At 36.4% G+C, this 23627-nt stretch overlaps 1 protein-coding gene across 1 annotated transcript; it reads left to right on the top strand.

Annotated features, from left to right (window-relative positions):
* The first annotated feature begins 19875 nt into the window (after positions 1–19875).
* On the top strand, positions 19876–21140 carry LOC26528013 (carbonic anhydrase 1). The gene is made up of 5 exons (XM_015167307.3): positions 19876–20022; positions 20090–20184; positions 20251–20341; positions 20405–20637; positions 20700–21140. The coding sequence occupies exons 1-5, from the start codon at positions 19959–19961 to the stop codon at positions 21081–21083; spliced, it is 867 nt and encodes a 288-aa protein (XP_015022793.1). The 5' UTR covers positions 19876–19958; the 3' UTR covers positions 21084–21140.
* Positions 21141–23627: the final 2487 nt, after the last annotated feature.

The following is a 23627-nucleotide window of genomic DNA, read 5'->3' on the forward strand; positions in this document are numbered from 1 at the left end:
TATTTTTTATATGTCATGTACATACTCCAAAGAACAAATTTCAATTGTGTTGAAACAATTTATTATTTAGCGGCATATTACTTTTGTTTTTAAGTCCCGTATTCACTTATCGATATTCACATTGGCAACAATCTTTTTTATTGTTCTTATTTATTTTCTGCGCCACATTTACATTTGATTCGTTTACAAAGTGAGCTTTCAAGTACATCGATAATATATCGATGAATTCGATTAAAATATATATCGAAAAGTGCATCCATTGTCTCATGTAAAGCAAATAATTTTAGTCATAAGCTGCACAAAGGAGAGCCTAACATAATTTATTTCATTAAGGTGCTTTACATTATTATTCAGCGAATATTTTTGGAACATTTTTATTGCTGTTTTTTGTATACATATATATATACATATACTTGATTTATAATCATAAACAAATCAATAAAATGTTATTCATGAAACACAAATATAATATAAATGTTCTCATTTATGAAGTTTTTCATATGGAATTTAATAGAGCTCTATCTAGATTATATACTTTTACTTGAATTTAATTGAATTCATTATTTATATATTTTAGAGATTATTACTATTTTAATGAATTTCCTTGGTAGGAATAAAAAACTGAATTGTTTTGGTTCCAACTTAACGCAGGACAAGTCAAGTTGTGCCAAATGTTGCCACGTGCTAGGCTGGCCACCCACATAAGGAGCTACCTGTAGTACGAACTACACCTGTGTACGTGTTAAACTATAATTTCAAGTGCTAGACGGGGCGAAGTGCGTTACGCCCCCTCTCGCTGCGTCGCTTCGTCTCCATCAGATCCCTCCAACGATGTGTAGGATAAACGTGTACGGCTTTTCCAACAAGCAACGGAAGTGTTAAGTCAGTTGTAATTGTTTTCCCACTTTTTGTTGCGAGTCAAACAACAAGGACGACGACAATTTAGTTTCTCCCCAGCTGCTGCTGCTGCTGTTGCTGTTGCTGCTGTTACTGTTGCTGGTGTACCTGCTGCTTTTTGCGTAGCCAGAGTAACCATAAATTATATTTCTTATAGGGTATGTGTATGCATTAGAGTCGCAGGGTGCCTGAAGAAGCATCTGGGGCTAGCATGGGTAGCGTACATAAACAAAATTGTTAAATAATAGCGACATTTAGCGGAAGTGTAATGCCTTTCATTCAGAGACCCGCAACATGTGCGACAAACGCTCGAGCTCTCTCGACTCGGCTTTTATGACAAATTATAGAGGTGTTAAGGGTCGACTCTCGACGCTAACGACACGAAGCACAAAGCACGGGCCACGAGGCATTAGACATGGCTCCCATTGGAACTTGGCGTTCTCACCCCCCTCCTCCTAGTGACTCGCTGACTGACCAACTCCTAAATGTCTTAATACTTACTTCTTGTTGCGCCTTGGCTTGTGCGTTCAGCTAGCACAGAAATGTAATTTGAAATAGTACAACTTGTCCGTTCAGCCACGTAGACACTCTAACACGCTGCGGCTATTCTGATTTTGGCATTAAAAACGTGCCACTAACTGATATTAAGTATACGCCAGCTGTGACCAACAGCCGCAACTGACCAACACGAACGCAATGCGCAATATGAACTCGGTCAGGAATTCAATTTACAGCTAAATTGTTATTGACAACAGAAAGACTAATATATATACTATGTTTATAAATGACTTATAAAATATCAAATTTTTTATTATTTTGTTTTTTAAATTGTTGATTAAATTTATTTAAATATAAATTATTTTCAGGCTCTTTAGCTCTTAAGCATATGTTTATTTCATTTAGTCCTTCTAGTTCAGAAGTCTCTTTCTCTCTTAACCTCTCCTTTCTCTCTCTCACTCCATCTCCCCATCTCTTCTGCTCTTTCTTACACTGTATATTGAAGGCAATATTTTATTAAAATAGTAAATCTTTTAAATGCTCTATGAAACATTTTTATATTTATCCAGTCAAATGCTCCACAATACGTTAATAAAAGCAGCAGAGTGTGGAGTCCTTGGAGTCCTTCTTTGTTGGCATTTCCGCAGCATGTGGCCATGACAAACTGAAGATGAACTTTGTATCCAAACTCTCTCCGCGTAGCTGTCTCCGTAAAGCAGCTGGCTTGATTTTTTGGGGAAATTAGTTATTTTCCTGGGCCAATGGAGAAAAACGATTTAGATTGGGCAGAGCGAAAAGCATATTGCCTAATGCCGAATAACCAAATCAAAGCTAATCGAGCAGAAGTTACTGCAGAACTGTCTGCCTGCTCGACTGGCGCAGCAGGTGCGGCCGGCCGGATCGTGGACAGCGGACCGTAGACTGTGGCTGTCCGTTGGCCGCAGTGAAAATGGTTTTAAATTGCCGCCTGATTGTCTTTCAACTCTTGGCTCACACTTGTGGCCGTGGCCGTTGGTCACGGCGTCGCCCTTTTGGCTTTCAACCATTCGCCGACTCCAAATTTAATCAAGCGCACAAATTTTTGCACGTACGTTTTGCTTTTCCTATTTCTATTTCTATTTCTATTTCTATTTCTATTTCTATGCTATTCAATGGGTGCTGCGAACACTGCTGCCGGTTCAGCTGTTGGCCACATGTGTTGCAGAGTTCTGCACCCACACCACACAAACACACACACACACTCTCTCACTCACACACTCTCACTCTGACACGCTCACGCAGAGTGACAACCCACAGTACGGTTGTTCATAGCTGTCTGTCAGTGTGAATGGGCGTGAAACGAGCTCAGCTTTAGGGTTTGGGCGGGCAACAGTTGCCTAAGGGCTGTGACCCTCTTGTCATTATTGCTGCCCGCTCTGAGCCAGAGTCGCTTCATTAAGCATGTTTGTTGTTGTAGCTGCTGCTGTTTCTCTTGCTGCTGTTGTTGTTGTTGTTGTTATTTTGTTGCTGCTGTAGATGAGCTCAAGCTGTGCGTCATTGTGTAAAAGTTGCATTTGAAGTTTTTGATTGTGGGTTAGTTACACTGGCCAAAACACACAGCTAAATGGGATCATCAGTAATAAACTGAATGATGGAAAATTGTTTATGTTTAAGCAGGCTCATTACTATTATTAATTTTGTGAATGATTTATTGTTTCTATTATAAGTTGAATATTATGGAAAATGGATATTACATAATTTATATTCATTTCTAATTCTCTTATATAATTTCCTAAAGAAAAGAAGGGTTTCTTATGGAAATTGTAGTTTTTATTTATTTATTATTTGCATTTAATTTTATATGTGTTTATTTATTTACAATTTTTGTTTAATATGTACTTTTTTTTTTATTTGATTAAAATAAAATAAAATTTTTTGTTTTTTTTTTTTAAATTATCTAAAAATATATATATTTTTTAAAATTATATTAAAAAAATAACGCATAGATACTTTTCTTTTAAGTTTTATTTTATTCATAAAAAAAGTTTTAAATATAATTTGTTTCTAAACATTTCTGATATATTTTTGCCATTAAATAATAAATTTAATACATTTTTGTGAGGCAGACTTTTATTTGAAATTTGCAGCAGGGCTAAGTGAAATAAGTTTTTAAAATGTCATTCATAAAAATTGTCCTCAATTTTTGTTCAGAAATAAGCTTTTACTGTGGCACTGAAACCACAATTCTAATGCAGACTTTGTTGCCATTGACAGTTGTCAAATAAGTTTTTGGTCACAGTTGATTTTTCTTGCAACTTGTTGTGGTGCGCTGCTGGCCACAGACGCACGTGCCGCCCACCGAAAGGCACCGCTGCTCCGGCGCCGCTCCGCTCTCTCCACCCCCTGGTCCCTAATTCAGCCACATGCAACAATATGTTGCAATTTCTGTTAATTTTGTTATTGAGACACGTCTTGCACGAACTGCGTCACAGCTTGCGGTGAGTTCATCCAGCGTTCAGCTGCAGCAACGTCTGCTCATATGGGATGATTGGCAACTGGCCTGATTGATGCGCCTTGTTCTATGTGCTTCTATGCGCTGGCTGGCCATTGGGCGGCAAGCCACAGCAAAAGCTTGCGGTAAGCATATAATTTCATAACCAAAGCCAATGCTTTTTATTTTCCGATAAATACCAAAGCACTGACCGGATCTCAATAAGCCACAACAAAGCGCTTGCCAGTCAGAGCAACTGGAGGCCAAAGGCCACATTGCTTTATGCACAGTTGAGCAATACGTTTATTTTTCGCTCCTATTTTTCCTGTTTTTTTTTTTCGTGTTTAGCTTGCTTTGGCTCAAATTAGTTTTTGCCTGCACGCGCCACGCTGCGTATGCGTAATTTATAATTGCCAAGGGAAAAGTTTTCCAGTATTTGCTATTTAGCTTTCCTCTTTGAATAGTTGGAATGCTGAAAATATTTATTTATTTATTCAAATAGTTAGTTAATTCACATTTTTATTGCAATTACAGAGATTAAATTGAATTGTTTGGGGATTTTATTTTTGATTTTTTTTTAGAAATTTATTTTAAGTTGTTCACAATAAAGTAAAAATGATTTCAAATTTTGAATGTATTCTGTTAAAATACGAAATTTGTGCTCCTCATTTTAATTCAGAAAGGGTATTCGAGCATCATTTAAATAAAATGTTTCTCTATGCTCAAAATTTTTTTTTTTTATTATCGCAGCAGCTGCTTCAATATTAAATAGTTTGGAAAAAATTTGCGCTTTGCACAGTCTCAATGAAAAAAAAAACAAAAAAACAAAACTTTGATTAATGGTGAAAAGAAAAATAATTTTGTTTTTAGTTAGCGAATTCTTTATTGAGTGCGAATTGTCTGAATACATTTGCTGTATTTCTCCTCTATTCAGTTTCAAGCGCAAACAAATCTGCAATTACTGCATAAAAATCAACATAATTTAATTGTGTTGCAGCGAAGCCAATAAATGCTGCCACATGTTGGATAATCATTATTATTACCTAATTATCGCGCTGCAATAAAAACTATTTACATAACAATGAAAAACTAGCGGAAAGTTGCAAAATTTATACAAATTAGCACGTCCGCAGCAACTAAAAAATGATGTGATAAATACCCTGTAAGTGAATGTATTATAATTTGTATTTATAATTTGCTTAAGCCGGAGGCCTCAGCAGTCAGTGTTTTCGTTTTATATCAACTATTTATATAACTAAATAAATAAATAAATAATTAAAATAATTATATATATAAAACAAATTTAATAACATGAAACTTAATTAAAGGATATCAATGCTACGAAAATTATTTAATGTATGCATGTTAACATGTCAAAGTTGTTTGCTTTAATCAAATTAAACAAGTAAGAACGTTGCAGTCGGGCGTTACCGACTGCGGAATACTCATTCACATCTCATCAACAATTTAGTAGTTAAGTTTCGCTCTAATACTGTAGAATATACAGGTTTTTCCGATTTGCCACGCCCCAACGAGATAACGGTACCCTAACTGCAAAGTTTGAATGCTTACCCTCAAAAAAAGTGAAAATTACAGGGTATTTTTCGATATGACACGCCCCTAAAAAGGCGTAAAAACTATTTTTTGGGGAATCGATAGAGGAGGCTACCAATAGCTCAACTATCCAAATTTGAAGCTTCTAGCTATTATACTTTAGGAGATATGAGCTTTTGCGGTTTGCCACGCCCCCTATGGGCGGATATATATCCGACAAAGCTTTTTGGCCTTGGGTGATCAGCCCGAGTATATATACAAAATTTGAGGTCTCTGGCATCAATAGTGTCTAAAATATAGCAGAATTCGAAAAATCACTATATCTTCAGGTCCGATTTGCCACGCCCCTAATGGGTGTAGACTTCTAATTTTGTATTTTGACTTTATAGAATCATAACATTAGCTGACGTGCAAAACTTCAGCATTCTAGGCTTACAACTTTAGGAGTTTTATCCGATTTGCCACGCCCCCAATGGGCGTAGATATATCCGCCATTGCTCGTGATTTTGGGTGGTCGACGCGGACCTACATACCAAATTTCAGCTTTCTAGCTCTTTAACTAACATGATTTCTGGTATATCGGAAAATGCATTTTCCGATTTGCCACGCCCCTAGTGGGCGGATCGGGAAAATTTTAACACTTTATAAATCGGAGATATACACGAGTATGTGTTCCAAATTTCAAGTCTCTAGCCTCAATAGCGCCGAAATAGATTGCGTTCATACGGACAGACGGACAGACGGACGGACAGCAAGACGGACTTTGCACAAAACCAATATACTGATTCACTTTCGTGAATGAGTATAAATATGTCAAAGTATTTTTTTTTTTTTCAATCGAATAACACTTGATACAAATATTGATAAAAACTCCAATTAAAGCAGAGAGAAAATGATTTAATAAAGTAATAAGTTTGAAAGCAGGCATAAAAATTGATTTGCTCGGAACAGAATATGATGGCGAAATGAATTTCAAATCGATTGGAATGTAAAAGCCGTGAAACCCAATATGAAAAGAAAACAAGTAAGAACGTTGCAGTCGGGCGTTACCGACTGCGGAATACTCATTCACATCCCATAAAAAATTTTGTAGTTAAGTTTCGCTCTAATACTGTAGAATATACAGGGTTTTTCCGATTTGCCACGCCCCAACTGGGCGTAGACACCTCATTTTTGGTCAGCTTTTAAAAAGAGATAACGGTACCCTAACTGCAAAGTTTGAATGCTTACCCTCAAAAAATGTGAAAGTTACAGGGTATTTTTCGATATGCCACGCCCCTAAAGAGGCGTAAAAATTATTTTTGGGGAATCGATAGAGGAGGCTACCAGTAACTCAACTATCCAAATTTAAAGCTTCTAGCTATTATACTTTAGGAGATATAAACTTTTGTGGTTTGCCACGCCCCCTGTGGGCGGACATATATCCGACAAAACTTTTTGGTCTTGGGTGATCAGTCCGAGTATATATACAAAATTTGAGGTCTCTGCCATCAATAGTGTCCAAAATATAGGAGAATTTAAGAAATCACTATATGTTCAGGTCCGATTTGCCACGCCCCCATTGGGCGTAGACTTATAATTTATCTTCAGACTTTATAGAATCATACCATTAGCTGACGTGCAAAATTTCAGCATTCTAGGTTTACAACTTTAGGAGATACAGTTTTATCCGATTTGCCACGCCCCCAATGGGCGTAGATATATCCGCCATAGCTCGTGATCTTGGGTGGTCAACGCGGACCTACATACCAAATTTCAGCTTTCTAGCTCTTCAACAAACATGATTTCTGGTATATCGGAAAATGCATTTTCCGATTTGCCACGCCCCTAGTGGGCGGATCGGGAAAATTTTAACACTTTATAAATCGGAGATATACACGAGTATGTGTTCCAAATTTCAAGTCTCTAGCTTCAATAGCGCCGAAATAGATTGCGTTCATACGGACAGACGGACAGACGGACAGACGGACGGACGGACAGACGGACAGACGGACAGACGGACGGACAGCAAGACGGACATTGCACAAAACCAATATACTGATTCACTTTCGTGAATGAGTATAACAAGTAAAAGTGACATTAAATAGACTGCTCGACTACGAAATGCACATGCATACATACATATGTACACACACAGACGCACGCCTTCTGTTGTTACGACGTTACCATATGCAACCTCTCTGTCCTAGCTTAAATTCTTTCGCTTCACAATTATGTGCTGTTTCCTCTTTAGTCCCGAGAGGCACTCAACGGAAGAGTATAGAAAGTAATATAACACATGCCCATACATACACTACTCTCATCTGTTTGTTCGATTTTTCCATGAGCGATGGCAATAGAGATTTCAGTACTGCTAAATATATGTATATAACAACATAAATGAATGTAATTAAGAAGGGTGCAACATATATTTATTATACATTTTTATTCTATTTTATTCTATTTTATGGGAGCTAAATAATTTAATATTTTATCATTATTTTGTTTAGTATTAAACGTCCGTAGCATAAGACAAAATTAAGGAGACAAGGCGCATACCCCACCTAGGCGATCAAAATATTTTATTCATGATAATAATTGTGTTTAATTGGGCTCATAATTTACTCTAATTTATTAACATACATTGCATTATATAATTGATGCAAAATAATTGCGGCTCATGATCGAGCCGTTCGCATGGCCCATAAGCCAGGTGTGTTTAATTATTCAATGTATGTGCGGACCGAAGTTAAAGGGCACAAATGGAATGGAAATGCCAGCCCAATTAAGTTGTCCGGCTAGCTGACTCAAATAAGTCAGCTGCACAAGGATATTAAATTCAATTTTCAATTATGCGACAGCCATTGAATGGCCAAAGAGATTCGCAAATGCGATGCTCACTGCAGAGTAAGTCCTGGGGGATATGCAGTATAAAAATGATGATGATGAGAGCAATATATCATGTCTAATATGAGATTTCACAAGACTAATAAATGGAGGTGGCTTTAAGATTAAAAATTCGAAGAGTATAGCTGAGGGTGACTATACATATTTTTTATCTGTAAATTAAAGGTAGATTTAATTGCCTCAAAATATCCTCATTATAAGCTACAGGGTATATTTACAGCCAAATGCCAAGGCCCAAAAATGAAAATCAAAATTAATATTATCTGTGCTGAAATCGAAATGTTTGGCATAGTTTGGCACGAAACATGGCCAACTCGTAGGACAGGCACTGCAATCGCATTCTTCAGTTATATCAGCTAAGTTAAGCAAATAACTTTGCCAATGGCCAAATTAATAGAATACAAATATGCCGAGTCAACGTAGAAATGTTAGCCGAGAGTTGATTAGTCGCCATGCCGCACATTTTTCACATTGAATGCAAATTGATTCAAATATTGGCATTTAATTAAATGCAAACAGACGTTACCTGCCCTTACACTAAATTATGTGGACTGCCTCATCTGGCCTCATCAGGCCTCACCTGGCCTCACCTGGCCTCACCTGGCCTCACCTGGCCTCAACTCGCCCCACCTGCCGGCCCACGTTGAAGAACTTCATTTGAATGCCAACAGGCGGCGCGCCGATTGTCAACCAAGTCACAAAAATGCCTTCTGCATTTGCATTTCAGTACAATTTAAAGCGGCAGTTGACAGAGCCAAGTCCGAGTCGTAGTTGGAGTCGGAGTTGACACCCCATCGGTGTCCACTGTCAATGCCATGTAATTGTTGTCCGAGTCGCCTCTGTCTGGGGCAGCCCTGCAGTTATTTGCATTCAAATCGCAATTTTTGTCTCATTAGGAAGACGGGGTACGAGCCGAGCAGCCGGCGTGGCGGCTCAGCCCAGCTCGGCTCGGTTCAGCACGGTCCGGCCCGGCCCCTCCAGCTAAATCTCAGACACTGTCGAGTGCGATGCCGCTTAAGTGTCCCAAAGTTGCGTCGCCCCCCAAAATAAATGCCAACAAGTCAGCGAGCCGCTCATTCAGCCGGACAGACAGACTGATAGCCTCCACGGCATGGCGCGTCTGGCTCCCTCCCCATACGCAGTTGACTTTATCGCCTGCGGGCTTTAGTTTAATTTCACTTCAATTTTCATTGTACAGTTTTCACATTTCTCGAGTATTGAGCTAAGGGTTGACGCTGCTGCTGCTGCCTCTGCCTCTGCTGTCTTTGCTGCTGCTCTGCAAACTGATATTGCCTTTTAAGTAAATCAATATCGAATGCCTTGGATTTAAGTTTGCCAAGCCAAACGACGACAGGGAAATATATATACGTACACATATATATATATATATATATATATATTTCTATATCTATATATACATTATGTGAAAATGCTTGTAAATGCAGGAAAGGAAATTTCAGTGAAGGTATATTGATTCGTAAATTCACTTTGGTATGCAGAGGCAGAAAAATAAATTATCTTATTATTTTTTTTTTGTTTATTTTTTATTTTCTTATTATTTCAATATTATAAAACTAACAAATAAATTTTATAAAATAAACTGCGACCAACATAGATTTCGCCAGATACTAAGCAAAAAAAAAAAATAAAATAAATAAATAAAAAAATAAATAAATAAAAAAAAAAAAAAAAAATAAATAAATAAAAAATAAATATAAATAAATATCCTGAACATCATTTATTTTCTTAATATTATAAAAAAAAATAAATATATGCATCTATTAAACTATAAGTTAGAAAATGATTAAAATAATTTAATTTAAATTTAAATTAAATAATTATAAATTTGCAGATGATTAAATGATTTGATTTTATAATTTGAATTTTATTCGATTATAAATTACCAAATGATGAAACGAAATATAATTGAATACCAGTGAATATTCAATGAATATTATTCATTGCTAAAAATGTAGCTTTTATTCCCAATACACAGAATGCTGTAGTGAGCATACCACAAGCTGGATAGAGTATCCTTTGTGGGTCGCATTATGCGAATTTTTGTGATGATGAATGAAAATTTTGCTCTGTGCGTATATTTTATGTGCGCGTTTTTAATTTTCCAAAGTGAAAAGCAAATTTGTCACAATTTCATTTGCAGTGTTATTGGATTGAGCCGCATTTGATGAAGAGCTCCTTTCATTATATTCGGTTTTTCATTTCGTATATATATATTTTTTTTCAGTTGTTTTTCAGTGTTTTCTTCTTTTTTTTTTTTTTTTTTGCTGTGCCTGGTTGGTAGTGGAGCTCAAGTCGTTGTGCGGCTAATGCTAATAAATTATATGGCAGCTTTCAAATTGAAATCCGGGACGACAACTCAAACGAATTTAATTGAAAAACTGCTCTCGCCGCGTTTTGCATATAAATCAGTCAGTCGGCCTGTTTCACCCTGGCTGGATGGTCTAGTTGCTGGGGCAAGTGGCAAGTGGCAAGTGGCAAGTGGCAAGTGTGCATGGCAAGCGACAGCCTTGGGCTCGACAAACAGCATTTGCATCCATTGACAGAGCCGCTGATATAGCCATAGACCCACGGTTCTAACTATTCACATAGCCTAAGCGTTCGACGTTCCGCGTTCGCTTCAGCTCACATGCACGTCGAACATTTGGGCAAACAAACGTGGACCGTACGGGTCACTGCATATTGGGAACATGGCGTTGCAGCTAGCCCCGCTTCACCAGCATAGCACCCACATGCACACACACACACTCTCACACATACAACGTACGCTTTCAATTAGTAATTTGTCAGCGGATTTCAGCGCTCGGTTTGTGCAAATTACGTATACGTAGAAAAAGAACGAAAGAAATAAATGAAAATCCGTTGAAACTCAATTGTGAGAGCTAGAAACAAAACAATATTTAAAAAACAAAAATATACAATATTTTTTTGTATAGATTTTTTTGGTAAGATAAAACTCACCTTGTCATTTGGCATATGGACTTTTGCTTTTGTTTGGAAAATATACAAAATATATACAATGATATATGTGTATATACAAAATATAGACATATATATCATATGTAAGCTGCGCCATTTTAATTGAAATGCTCGCCGCGCATTTCTGGGATTGCTCAATGGACGTTTTTTTTCTGTTACAGCATAGTGTGGTCAAATTCAGTTATGAAGTGCGCGAATGTGTGAAATTCTGTTGTTTATTATGTAGTTAGTTAACTTGTAACTATTAACTTTAGATAGTGTGAAGAGGCTTGTTAGCAAATTAAATGGCTTTCAATCAAATAGCAAAATAAATTTCCTATAAATATATTAGGTATAGGTGTATATTTTCAGTTCAATAAAATTTTAATAAACATGCATTTTTGTTTCTTGGCAGGATCTTATTAATATATTAATTTTAAATATATATTATATTATTCATAAATACTAATTAAAGTCGTATAATTATGCGCTTATTATTATTAAAGCTATTAATAATATTGACAAATAAAAATTATGATTATATAAATGAACAAATTTTAAATTACGTAAATATACTTCTTACCAACGAATTAAAAAAAAAAAAAAAAAAAAAAAATAAATAAATAAATAAAATAAAAACTATGCAAATTGATATTTAAATGACATATAATTATTAGATTAGTATTATATTTAATTTTTTATTATTATACATTCAATTGAAAGATATTCATATGCATGTTAGTTAAAAAATTTGAATATATAGGAAGTATATTAAAGACTGCTCTGATTCAATTAAAAATTTTAAAATACCAAATATGAATATACATATTTTTGTTTTAGGGTATATTTACATATTTTCTGCTTTGTTTATAGAGGGCTATATTTTTTGTGCATCGAATAATATTTGTTTTGTCCATATTATATAGACAAGCTACACAGTCGTTTACACTTCTAGATTTGAATAAACAGAATGTTAATTACTTGTTTTTCTTTTTTGCTGCTGCTGTTGCTGTTGCTTGTTGTCTATGAAAGCGGCCCCATGTACCACACGTACCACATACCTGTAGACAGTTAACGTCAGTAGTTACTTTTTACACCCAACATTGGCAGCCCTTGGGCAAGTGAGGGCTTATTTTCATGTTTGGACTTTGGCATGTAGACATTATCACGGTCAACGGTTTTTAATTAGTGATTTAGCTGCAGGAAATGGCGAAAGTCAAAGTGAATTAAAAAGCCCAATGTTGTGCATATTCGCTTGTCTAGTTTCAGGCGCATAATTTTTATAAAATATACATGTAGGCGGCGAGAGAAGGAGGGAGGGAGATCGGATAGAGCTCACAGTTTGTAAAATTTTCAGCGTAATTTAATACAATAGTGAAAGTTCCCATAACTCTATTTGCTGCAGTAGGTGAATTATTATGCGAACTCATGCATGCGTAGCAGCACAATGTCAATTCCAGCGAGTATTCACTGTAACGGATACATGAGCTGGCAGTTTTAGCGAGCCAAATTTGGATTTGCAGTTCGGCTCGAACTTGAAGCCATATCCAATACTCACTCTACTCAAAATAAAAACAAAAATCAAAAAATCTAAAATTAATTAATTTCAGGACACGATTTTGAAAGTATTTCAGCAAATATATATGAATTTTATACCATGATAAAAAAATTGAAAACAACAAATATAAAAATACATGAAATAATTGAAATTAAGCCCTTGCTGATTTATGACTGTAAAAAGGAATTTGATAAAAGCAGATTAAGCTTTTAATGAATTTAATCAACTTAAATATTAGAGCGATGAATATTTTAGAAATATATGACACATTATAGAAGGGTTTATTTAGTTATTTAATTAGATTTTCGCAGCTCTGCCTCTCAGCTTCGTTTTCTACATACAAATTTCGCTCTCCTTCTTCTCCTTCTGCTTCAGGTAGTCACGCTTATCGCACACACGCCAACTATCGACAGCCTCACAGCCATAGATCGATAGAAGTGTGTCTATTGTTAGTTAACCACTGTCACTGTCACTGTGTTCTCTGGTTAGTGCCACTGTGCTGTTCCCTCTAATCTCTTGTTAGCCAATTACAATAAATATCTGGATCATATTAAATACTTAATGTTTAATTATTCAATAATTAATAATTTGTATGCATTTCAATAATTTTTTCTTTATAAAGTGTATAATTTTCAGATTGAAGCGCTTTGTTGAAATGTACACCAAATTTGTATGGTTAAATAATATAATAGCTATACTGAGATCCATGCATGAGATACATAATTTTGGTGTTTGCTTGAGCGCCTGAAGGCGCCATAAATACTTATAATCTTATTATAATTTGGTTCAGCTCTTGCCTTGTTTTCAATGCCTCAGCTTTAATCCATATGGGGAATGTTGGTATCTATGTGTGTGTGTGTGGCGCTTGAAGCAATCGAAAGACTGGAGCACATGTACACATTTGCTTATATTCGTATTTGCACTTGCATTGTGGCATTGCGTTGGGAAGAGTCTGATACCTTTAGTTTTATGCGAAATTATGGCACATTAGCAGCATGACGTATTTATAAGTTTTTAGTTGCTGCATGGCAAAAGCAAAAGCAAAAACGCCTCAAGGCGAACAATACGACTCGTGCGCAACTTCATCAGTCGTATGGAAATGCTAGCTCACTCACATCCACACACTCGCTCGCACACGCACACAGCTGCAGTTGCGAGTACTTAAACAATATAAGGACGGAAGTAGCAAATAAAATTCAAATTTGTGCCAAAGTGTTTCATGGAGAGCTGGTGAGTGGGGAGCTCTATGCAAAATGCTCTGAAATTGATAGCGAAACGCTAATGTGAGCCCATGTAACTGTAACTGTAACAGTAACTGTAACTGTGACTATGTGTGTGTGTGTGTGTGAGTTAGTACTTTATGCAATTGCTGTATGTGTGTTGGCGGTAATAAATTTTGCTCGCTGCGCTATTTTCAAGTTCCATATTGCTTTTTATTATTTTCGCTGGCTTTGGGCGCCTGCATTTCCCTAACTCTGTGAGTAAGCGCGCCTGTGTATGTGGTTGTGTGCGTGTGGGCGGGCTGTGTTGGTTACAATTTTATTATGTTAATTATCTTTTGATATTTCAATTGTAATAACAAAGCCCATTGAGCATAAGCTGATTTCATTTTTAAGTTGAATTATTTGCAGTTTTCAAGCGGTGCTGCATATTTTTCTACCCTGAACCCAATTAAAATGCTAGTTCTGGGTATAATGGTTGCATGATAGAAAACATAAGGTATATATATTCTTGATTAGGGCAATAAGACTCATTTAATTTTATTATCTATAAGCTAACGTCATATTATAAGAGTAAAGCAGTAAAATATGATCATTTGATTGAGAAAGTTTTCCTATATATAAGAAAGTTATTAAATTATCAGCCAGCCAGCACAGTCACTGTGTCTCATGTATAAAATACATATAGGATTATTGCAATATAAACTTAACAATGGAGAGTATCTTCTAGTCGGGCAGTCTTTAGTGGAGTATATTTATGAGATTTATTTCAAAGTTTGCAGGCTCGAATTTTAATTGGACAAATATGAGCAAATCATATTTAATAATTTAAATTGAAAGGCATTGGAAACGAGATATTCAACAACGATATAAGCGACACAGGAGAATATATTACCCTTTAAATAGAAGGTAAATAAAGAGTTTCCTAATCGCATTTCCCTTTATGCCACAACAGCCTGATTTAAAATGATTTTTATGTTAATTAATGTGGTATCAATATGTTTATAAAAAATAGGATAACAAAAAATAAACAAGTAAGAAAACTCTAGTCGAGAGTGCTCGACTAGATACTACCCTGAACCCAACACATAAAAATACCCATTTAGTATGGCTGAAATTTCAATTTCGATGTATTTAAAAATATAAATAAAATACCAAACTTATTTAATAAAATATAAAAATATTTTGAAACATTTAAAAAAGTTAACATCAGATGCACCGATCGGGATTCGAACCACAACTTCTCGATCGAGCGTCATGCAGCTAACACACTAGGCCACCCCACTCCTGCTAGTGGCGCTGGCAAAACTCAAATAGATTCACTACTGCAGCGCCATCTACCAAAACTAAACGAAACTAACAGCTGATGTGATTCAACGAATGTTTCTAGAAGAAGTTTGAATGCATGTGTGCACACGCATACGATGCTGTTGTAGCTGCTGCACGTGCGTTTGTTAATTGGCCAAATATTTGATTATTTTTTATTAATTTTGGACTGAACGGAATTTAATGAAACTTTCAGCATATGATCTACATATTATATTGAATATTTGACAAATTAAAAAAAAAAAAGAAAAATCATTCACAATTAGCTATAGTGGCATCTGATTTGAACTTGAATGTTTTTACTCGATAAAATCATAACGAGATGATTTATCGAATTTTAAAAGCAAACTCGACGTCCGCGCTGTATATACGGCCATTTAAAAAAATTCAAGTCTCTAGCTCTTATATCTTCGGAAATCGACGCGTTCAAACATACGGACAGGCGGACAGACAGACAGACGGACAGGGCCAAATCGACTCAGCTCGCCGCCCTGATCAAGAATATATATACTTTGTGGGGTCTGCCACGCCTCCTTCTGGCTGTTACATACATTTCAACAAAACCATTATACCCTGATTTCCCATTTTCAATGGGTTCGGGGTATAAAAATGTAAAGCTCATTTCAGTTCAAAAAATAAAACTCTAGGAAAAATAAAAACCTTATTAATGTCTGTTGCTGGCGTTAAATCTGTATACAATTTTATTGATGAAAGCTATATAAAGCCTATATATGTATGTGTGATATCTCCACTGAATTAAAGAAGATTAAGAATACTGATTCTGGAATATCGATTTCAGCAATATTTTTCAATAGCTCATTCAGGCGGTGCTCAGAGCGAGTCGTGTATTGTGGCTGATGCAAAAGTACTTTAATACTCATTAAATGCCAGATGGCATAGCATATCAAAATCATGGCCATGAATGGAGAAAGCGGCGCTTTGTGGTGGCTGAAAACTGAATGTATTGACGCAGGAACGCAGCTGCATATTAACAATAATTTCCCCAAACGTGTGGTTACGTTTAAGCCAGCCAAACGCCAAAAATGCGGCGCAATAATAATTGCCGTTGCCTGTGAGTGTGAGTGTGAGTGTGGGCGTTGTGTGTGTGTGTCGGAGGGTGCGAGTTTGTCTGTGTGTGTGTGCGTGTGTGTTTGTAAATACGTACAATTATTAACATGTATGCCACACACAAACATGAAATGCCTGGCCAATCTACGGAGGGGTTAAGTACTACATAAACATATATCCCGTACGAGAGCAACAACAATAACAACGACAAATGTGCGAAACAATAATAATGTCAATATATATATATGAGTGTGCGGGTGAGTGTGTGTGTGTGTGTGCGTGTGTGAATAATGACAAATAACTACAAGCGTACGCGCGTTTGTCTGTGCCTTGGCTCCACTTGTGCCTTGGGCCACATTGTTGCGCCTTTTGGCCTTTTGTTGTGGCAATTAAATTAAGCTTAACATTTCCCCAGCTCCGCGCGAATTGTATTGAAAATAAGTTATTCGTGTCTTATTTTTCATGAACATGCAGTGCACTTATGGGAGTAGGGAAGTGGTCGCACCTGCGCCCGATGGGCGTGCCATTGAAATAATTATGTAGACTACCTTAATGTCACACCAGAGATTTCAGCTCAGCCAACAAATATGGCCAATTAATAGGCAAATTTATGTGAATGCCGAGAACGAATTGGCTTCGCTTTATAATACAGTAAACTATGAAATTTATGCGCATTAAATTTCTATATATGTATGTACATATACATATGTATGCTTATATATTCAATACATATTCTTACTGTGGTAATTTTTAAATATATCTCACAATTGAATAATGAAATAATATATTTGAGTCTAGGGGAGACTCATATGCATTGGCTCTCTTTTACTTTCATTATTTAAAAACGCTTGGAATGCAGCTCTTTGTGTCTTCTCTTTATGTCTCTTGCATCGTCTTTCCATTAGAGGAAGCGACTGTCTCTCTCTCTCTCTCTCTCTCTCTCTCTATATATATATATATATATATATATATACATATTTCCCTTCATCCGTCAAACCCATATAGTAATCATTGCTCTGCATTTTTAAAATCTCTGTTTCAGTTCGTTCGACTTTCATATGATAGTGCTAGAGCAGCTCTTCAAATTAATTTTATACTAACATAGAATGTGAATCAAATTAATCTCAGGCGTATAGAAAAATTACATGTTATTTAATGCGACTAGGCTAAGTAACAAATATATTTCAAGCTACGTAAATAATTGTTAGTGCAACTGTTAAAAACATGGATTTAAGTGAAATTTATTTAACTGCAATTTGTGACATTTATCTAGAGATTTATTGGACTGCATGAAATTTCCATTAACGCTAAAACTAAGCAAACATTTGTGTTTTCATACATTTAACTTATATATCAGTTTAGCTGCTCTCGTGTTCTTTTGTGCACTGGCTCCTGGCTCAACGGCTGAATAGTCTCGGCAACGCCAATGTAAATACAACAACAACAACCACAACAACAATAACATGAACAACAACGGTTTGGTCGGTAAATAGAATTTAACAATGCACAAAAGCTGCAAAGCAGTCGGACCATGAATATCAAATGAATTTGAAGTAAATTTACAGAGAATCGAGTGACATAAAACGTTTGAGTTAGTCGCATCAGACAAATATTGAATGCGACTAAAATGATGGCCAAACGACAATTGTCAGATGAAACTTGCACAATGCCGGCTTGTTGGCCAGGTTATCCATCGACGCTTCACCTTGTTCATGTCTGCCATTCAGCGAATGTAAATTGTAAAATTTCGTGCAGCACGAAAATTTGTTTGTTCTGGTTAAGCTGGATAAGACACTTTGAAAATTAAGTTGAAAACAATTTGAGAGTTTAGCATAGCATTTGATGAACATTGTGTTGATTTAAGAATTTAAGCTCTTTAAGCAGTGCTTGTGCACAATTTATTGAAATATGGAAAACAAACCGAAGAAGTTTTCGTCATGAAACATGATTCAATAAGGTAATGTATTATAAGACCTTAAGTAGGCGATGAGACGGGCTTAAAAGAGTCAACAGAAACGGAGGGGGAGAGACAGCCAGCCAAGAGATGCGAGATAGAAAGTAAAGGAGCATAATGAACAAATTTATCAATATAACTATTGATTGAAATATGTAAAGCAATAGCTTATATTCCACATATATATGTATCCACGTGTCTGAGTCATGTAAGGGATGAAAATATGCACGAGTCTAAGTATATAAGCCCTGACCCAGAAGAATAAAGATTAGTACAAACATCCTCAAAGTCAAGTGTCTTCCTACAACTAGTATAATTCAATCTGGATAATATCTCACAGTATTTTATTACGTTGCTAATTAAAACATTCCAGGTAAATTCAAAGTGTTTGTCAATACAAATCTCAGTGTTTTTCTCCTGCTTTAAGAAGTAAGACTTGTTTGCCATTTCACTTAGTTGCATGCATGTTCATTTTATGACTTTATTGCCTGAATTTTTGAGCTTGTCTTACGGTTTTCAATTCTCTCTCAAATATTTGCTTTGCCATGTCAAATCGTTGTGGTGATTGAAAAAAAAGCAAAAACAAAAAACCATAACAAATGCAAGGCCATAGCTAGCTTCAATTGGCAGTCAACTGCAATTAGATTTTAAATCTATATTTATATGCATTTCTTTGATGCAGCTCGAAATGCTTGGTAAAGCAATCACAATTGGCTATTCATTTATAATAAAATACGGCATTTAGTATGTAGGCTTCTGAAAAATTAATCGACTGCTGCACAAGCTGCTGACATATTGGCCGCAATGCAATAATATATTACTTTTCGAATTGAGCTCCATAAGCAAAATATTAGGCTTTGAGAGCGGCTTTTGAGCCATGAAATAAAACAAAAATATTATCAAGTTCGTTTTGTTGGCAAACGTTTTGACATCTAAGTAACTTAAATAAATCAATAAAGAAGAAAAGGGCGGAGGATATGAAATTATTTTTCATTTCAATTCATATTACTTGTACAGAAATACATATAAAATTACTTGTGACAGTACAAACTGATAAATATACATATATATGCTTGTATATTTGCATTAAATATGAATTTACTACTAATAGACCTTCGCTTTGATTATTCTTCACGTTTGATTATATCGATTATAAGAATTATGCACCATAGGTCAGTTACAAGTTCCACTTATAAATGGGAAATTATATACATATGTAAGACATAGTTCTATATTTGTTCTATAAACAAAAATTGTATTTAAATTACTATTTAAACGCTTTTATTTCCTTTTCACGGTCTATGACTTGCATATAAATTGCATTGTTATTTTTATTTTATTTATCATTTTTATTACGTAACTAATTTACTTCAGCTTTAATTTGTATAGTTGCTCTATCTTAATCTATAACTAATCAATAGTTGTGCAACATTAGTTTGAGTCGTGACCAAAAAGTTGAAGAAAAATGTTTTGTATAAGCTTCGCTGTCATTGTGCAAAGATCTATTCGCGCGACTTTGAAGATATATTATATAAAGAGGAAGCATTCACAATGCTCACGACGATAATTATTCTCTTAATAACTACTAGCTGTAGCTATGCGGATTTTAAGCTGGGTATCTATCTGTTGGATATTTTAAATTGAATATTGGCAAATATAAAAAGAGTTTTAATCATATTTAGAAAGCGGATGGGATCATTCTCAGCATGGCCTTGATTGGGGTGGCAGCTGCTCAAAAGGAAAATATCAATCGCCGATTAATTTACTAACGAAATGGGTAAAAAGCGAATATATATTTATATATTTCATGAACTCTAAACCTTGATTTCATTTGTTCTTTTAGGATGCTCTGCCTGAGAAACACCCTCTAAAATTACGAAATTATTGTAATTTGGCATCGAATAAAGCGGTATTATACAATACAGGGCACACGGGTACATTCACTGTGGGATTCCACTCGTTGTTGAATAATTCACATGATAATATTTTCATTTTAGTAACCGTGGACATGGCAGCAAGTGGAAACGGGTCTTACCCTCGCATGTCTGGAGCTCTGCTAAATCGGACTTTCAATGCAACGGAGTTGCATTTCCACTGGGGCTCCAAAAACGTGAAAGGCTCTGAGCATACGATAGATGGAAAACGTTTTGATTTGGAGCTGCATATCGTGCACAGGGCACTTGCCGTGGATGACATTGCCGTTATGAGTGTGTTGTTCAACATCAGGCAGGTGGGTCAGAGCCCATTGATGTTCAAAATCGTCATACGCCTGTGTACTCAAATCTCTTTTAGAATGCAACCACGAAGCCCGTCCTTAAGCCTATTTTCGATGCACTAACAAAAGTTATAGAATATCATGAAAAAGCTGAAGTTAACGAGACATTTGGCTTATGCAAACTGTTCAAAGTTTTGGATAAAACGGATTATTTCACATACGAAGGATCGCTGACTACACCAAATTGTCGGCAGGGTGTCTCTTGGATAGTATTTCGAAATCTAATCGATGTAGCACTAGAAGATGCCTCCAAATTACGGGATCTTCAAGATTCAAACGGTGAACCCATTGCAAGCAACTTCCGCATGATAATGCCGCTCAACTCACGTCCTGTTTATCACTTCAAAAGAGGAGTAGCTCTAAAAAGAGTAGAAAAAGAAAATGAAGAAAGCTTAAAGTAGCAGTGGAAAATGTGTGAACAATATGATTCCAGTAAAATGTATATGCTTATCCTCCAATGAGTATGTGAGTGTGAATGCGTGTGAGAGTGTTAAACAGCGGGTTGTCCTGCCGGAAAACAATTATAATTACAATGGCCATAAATGTAAATTACAATAAACAGACGTACAAGTAGTCTGTATGTGTGTATGCCTGCATGTGTGTGTGTGAGCTCTCCAACTGCTTAGAGCAGGAGTCGAAAGTCATTTCCATTCATGTGCAACACACTTGACCAGGAAAACAGGCAGCGCCATGGCACGATTCAGTTTTACTGCCGCTGCCAAAAAGTCGACTATAAAATTTTGCACTTTACAATGCACTCAAGTGGAGCGAATGCGACGGACGGACGGACGGACGGGCGAAAAGAGCCCAACAATGGCATAACTGTGAATTTAGATTACTTATGATGATAATGAGCTGGCGCCAAGGCAAAAACAAAATATTTAGAAGTGGATTTGCTGCCACTCTTCCGCAGAGCGTTTCAATGAGCAACAAAGCGCACTTCTTGATGCGGCTTTAACGATCTCCAATTTAGCATATGACGGCCCAAATAACTCTTTTTTCTTCTTCTTCTTCTTGGGCTTGTATTCTGCCCGTTGAGTAACTATGTTGTAGGCGCGCTGCAATAAAACGGGCATGAAAGGAAAGCCGAGACAGCAGCCCACGGGTTTTATGGCTCATATAAAGCATAAGCTATGGGGCATATTACAAAAACTGATGTGCAGAAACGAGCCAAGTTTTTCGTTGAAATTTTAGTGGCATGCATTTAGCTCTAATTGGCTGAAAGCATAGAAAGCTTTTGGCGATTCAAGCGAAGGGGAGCGTGGAACAGGCAATAACCAAAATGGTTTCAGTCAGGACGTTGACCTCTTTGCTTATTATTATTGAATAGCGACAATGCTTCAAGAATGGGAAAGAAGAAGAGAAGGAAATAAGAAGAGAAAGCAATGCGAGCAGAATATAGCAAAGTAGAAAATGAGTAAAGGTTTAGAACAGAAGAGTAGAGCTAGCAAGAGAAGCAAGGAGAGCGAGAGAGCAATATGCCCATACTCATATACCCATATAAATATATTTCAATTTTGAAGAAACTATATATCTCAATTTAATATTTATTTTGCCAATGTCACGTCGATTCCTTGGTTTCATACGAGTACATCATCTGCTGCATGTCGCTCTGCCACGTTTCATGCTATATTCAGTAGAGATTCTCGCATGAAACACTGCAGAAATGGATGAAGAAAAAACATTAAGCTGCTTTTTAATTTGAGCCCGATGTCAGCTATGATCTCTTCAGCTGCCACCTATCCATTAGTGGGCACTCAGGAGCCATGTAAATGCTAATGCCCTGCACTAAGCCGCTTGACACCAGCTCAAATCAGCAGCATACCTGGCATTAAAACCAGGCGAGAGGCAAAGTTAAGCGCTTTTGCGACACTCAATCAAATGGCCAACTAATTGCTCTGCATTTAATATTGAACTTTAAGATTACGCATACGCCCAGTCTGACCGCAAATCTTGTTTAGCTGCAGCTGGAACTGCTATTGCTACCTCGGCTAGTGCTGTTCGCGTCTTACCAACATAATTAAAATTGTGGCTGAATTATAAATGGCACCTGTGGTGGCTGACCGCAGATATGCAGTGGGCTATGTTCACATTACCGGCGTGTGAAGTCCTGTGGCTGCTGTTGAGCACTTAAGGCAGCCCCTCCTGCAACAGCTGAAAAAAATATATATATATATATATATATATATATATATATATATATACATAAGTAACAACAAGTTAAACTTGTCTGCTGTACCATTTCATGATATAAATTTTAAGTGCAACACATTAACGAGTTACAGCCCCAGTCCACAGAGAGCGAAAAATATACAAAAATACATAAAATAAGGGGAAGTCGAGTCTGAGTGGCAAATGCACCTGCAGCTGCCACAAGCTCTTAGTCGAGGCTGCAACATATGGTCGTGTTATAATTGCCAGAGCGCGACTTTTTCGCCAGCTCGGTTCAACATCGAAATGACTTTCCATAAAGCGACGACTGACCCACATTTTGAGGTTACATTATTAAAGCGCTTGCTCGCCGCATGCAAAAAACTTTTGCCATTAAGCGGATGTTAAAGCCACGCCCAGTTTGTGCACCTGCTTAACTACCTGACGGCCTGCTTTCACCGCCCGCCTGCCCTCCTGCACAGCCTACCAGCCGAGTCAACGTAGTCGTCCTAAGTCCAAGTCCCATGCTTGACTTGCACTTATTGTTGAAGGCTGTTTAGCGGCATTCGCTGTACTGGGCACACCCTGTACTAAATTAAAATGCACTGCATTGGGTATAATAGACATGGGGTCGTTTTGTAATTGATACGATATAATGGCTGAAAAGGAAAGAAAAAGTCAAAAAGTTTTTGATATAAATTGGCTAATATTAATCAAAGAGGTATCTAATGGATATTCATATATTAGAAATAAATTTGAATTCGAGTGCTTTGCGGGGTATTCTTTAGCCGGAC

The sequence above is a fragment of the Drosophila mojavensis genome, unplaced genomic scaffold, assembly GCF_018153725.1.
Source record: "Drosophila mojavensis isolate 15081-1352.22 unplaced genomic scaffold, ASM1815372v1 contig_277, whole genome shotgun sequence".
Taxonomy (NCBI): domain Eukaryota; kingdom Metazoa; phylum Arthropoda; class Insecta; order Diptera; family Drosophilidae; genus Drosophila; species Drosophila mojavensis.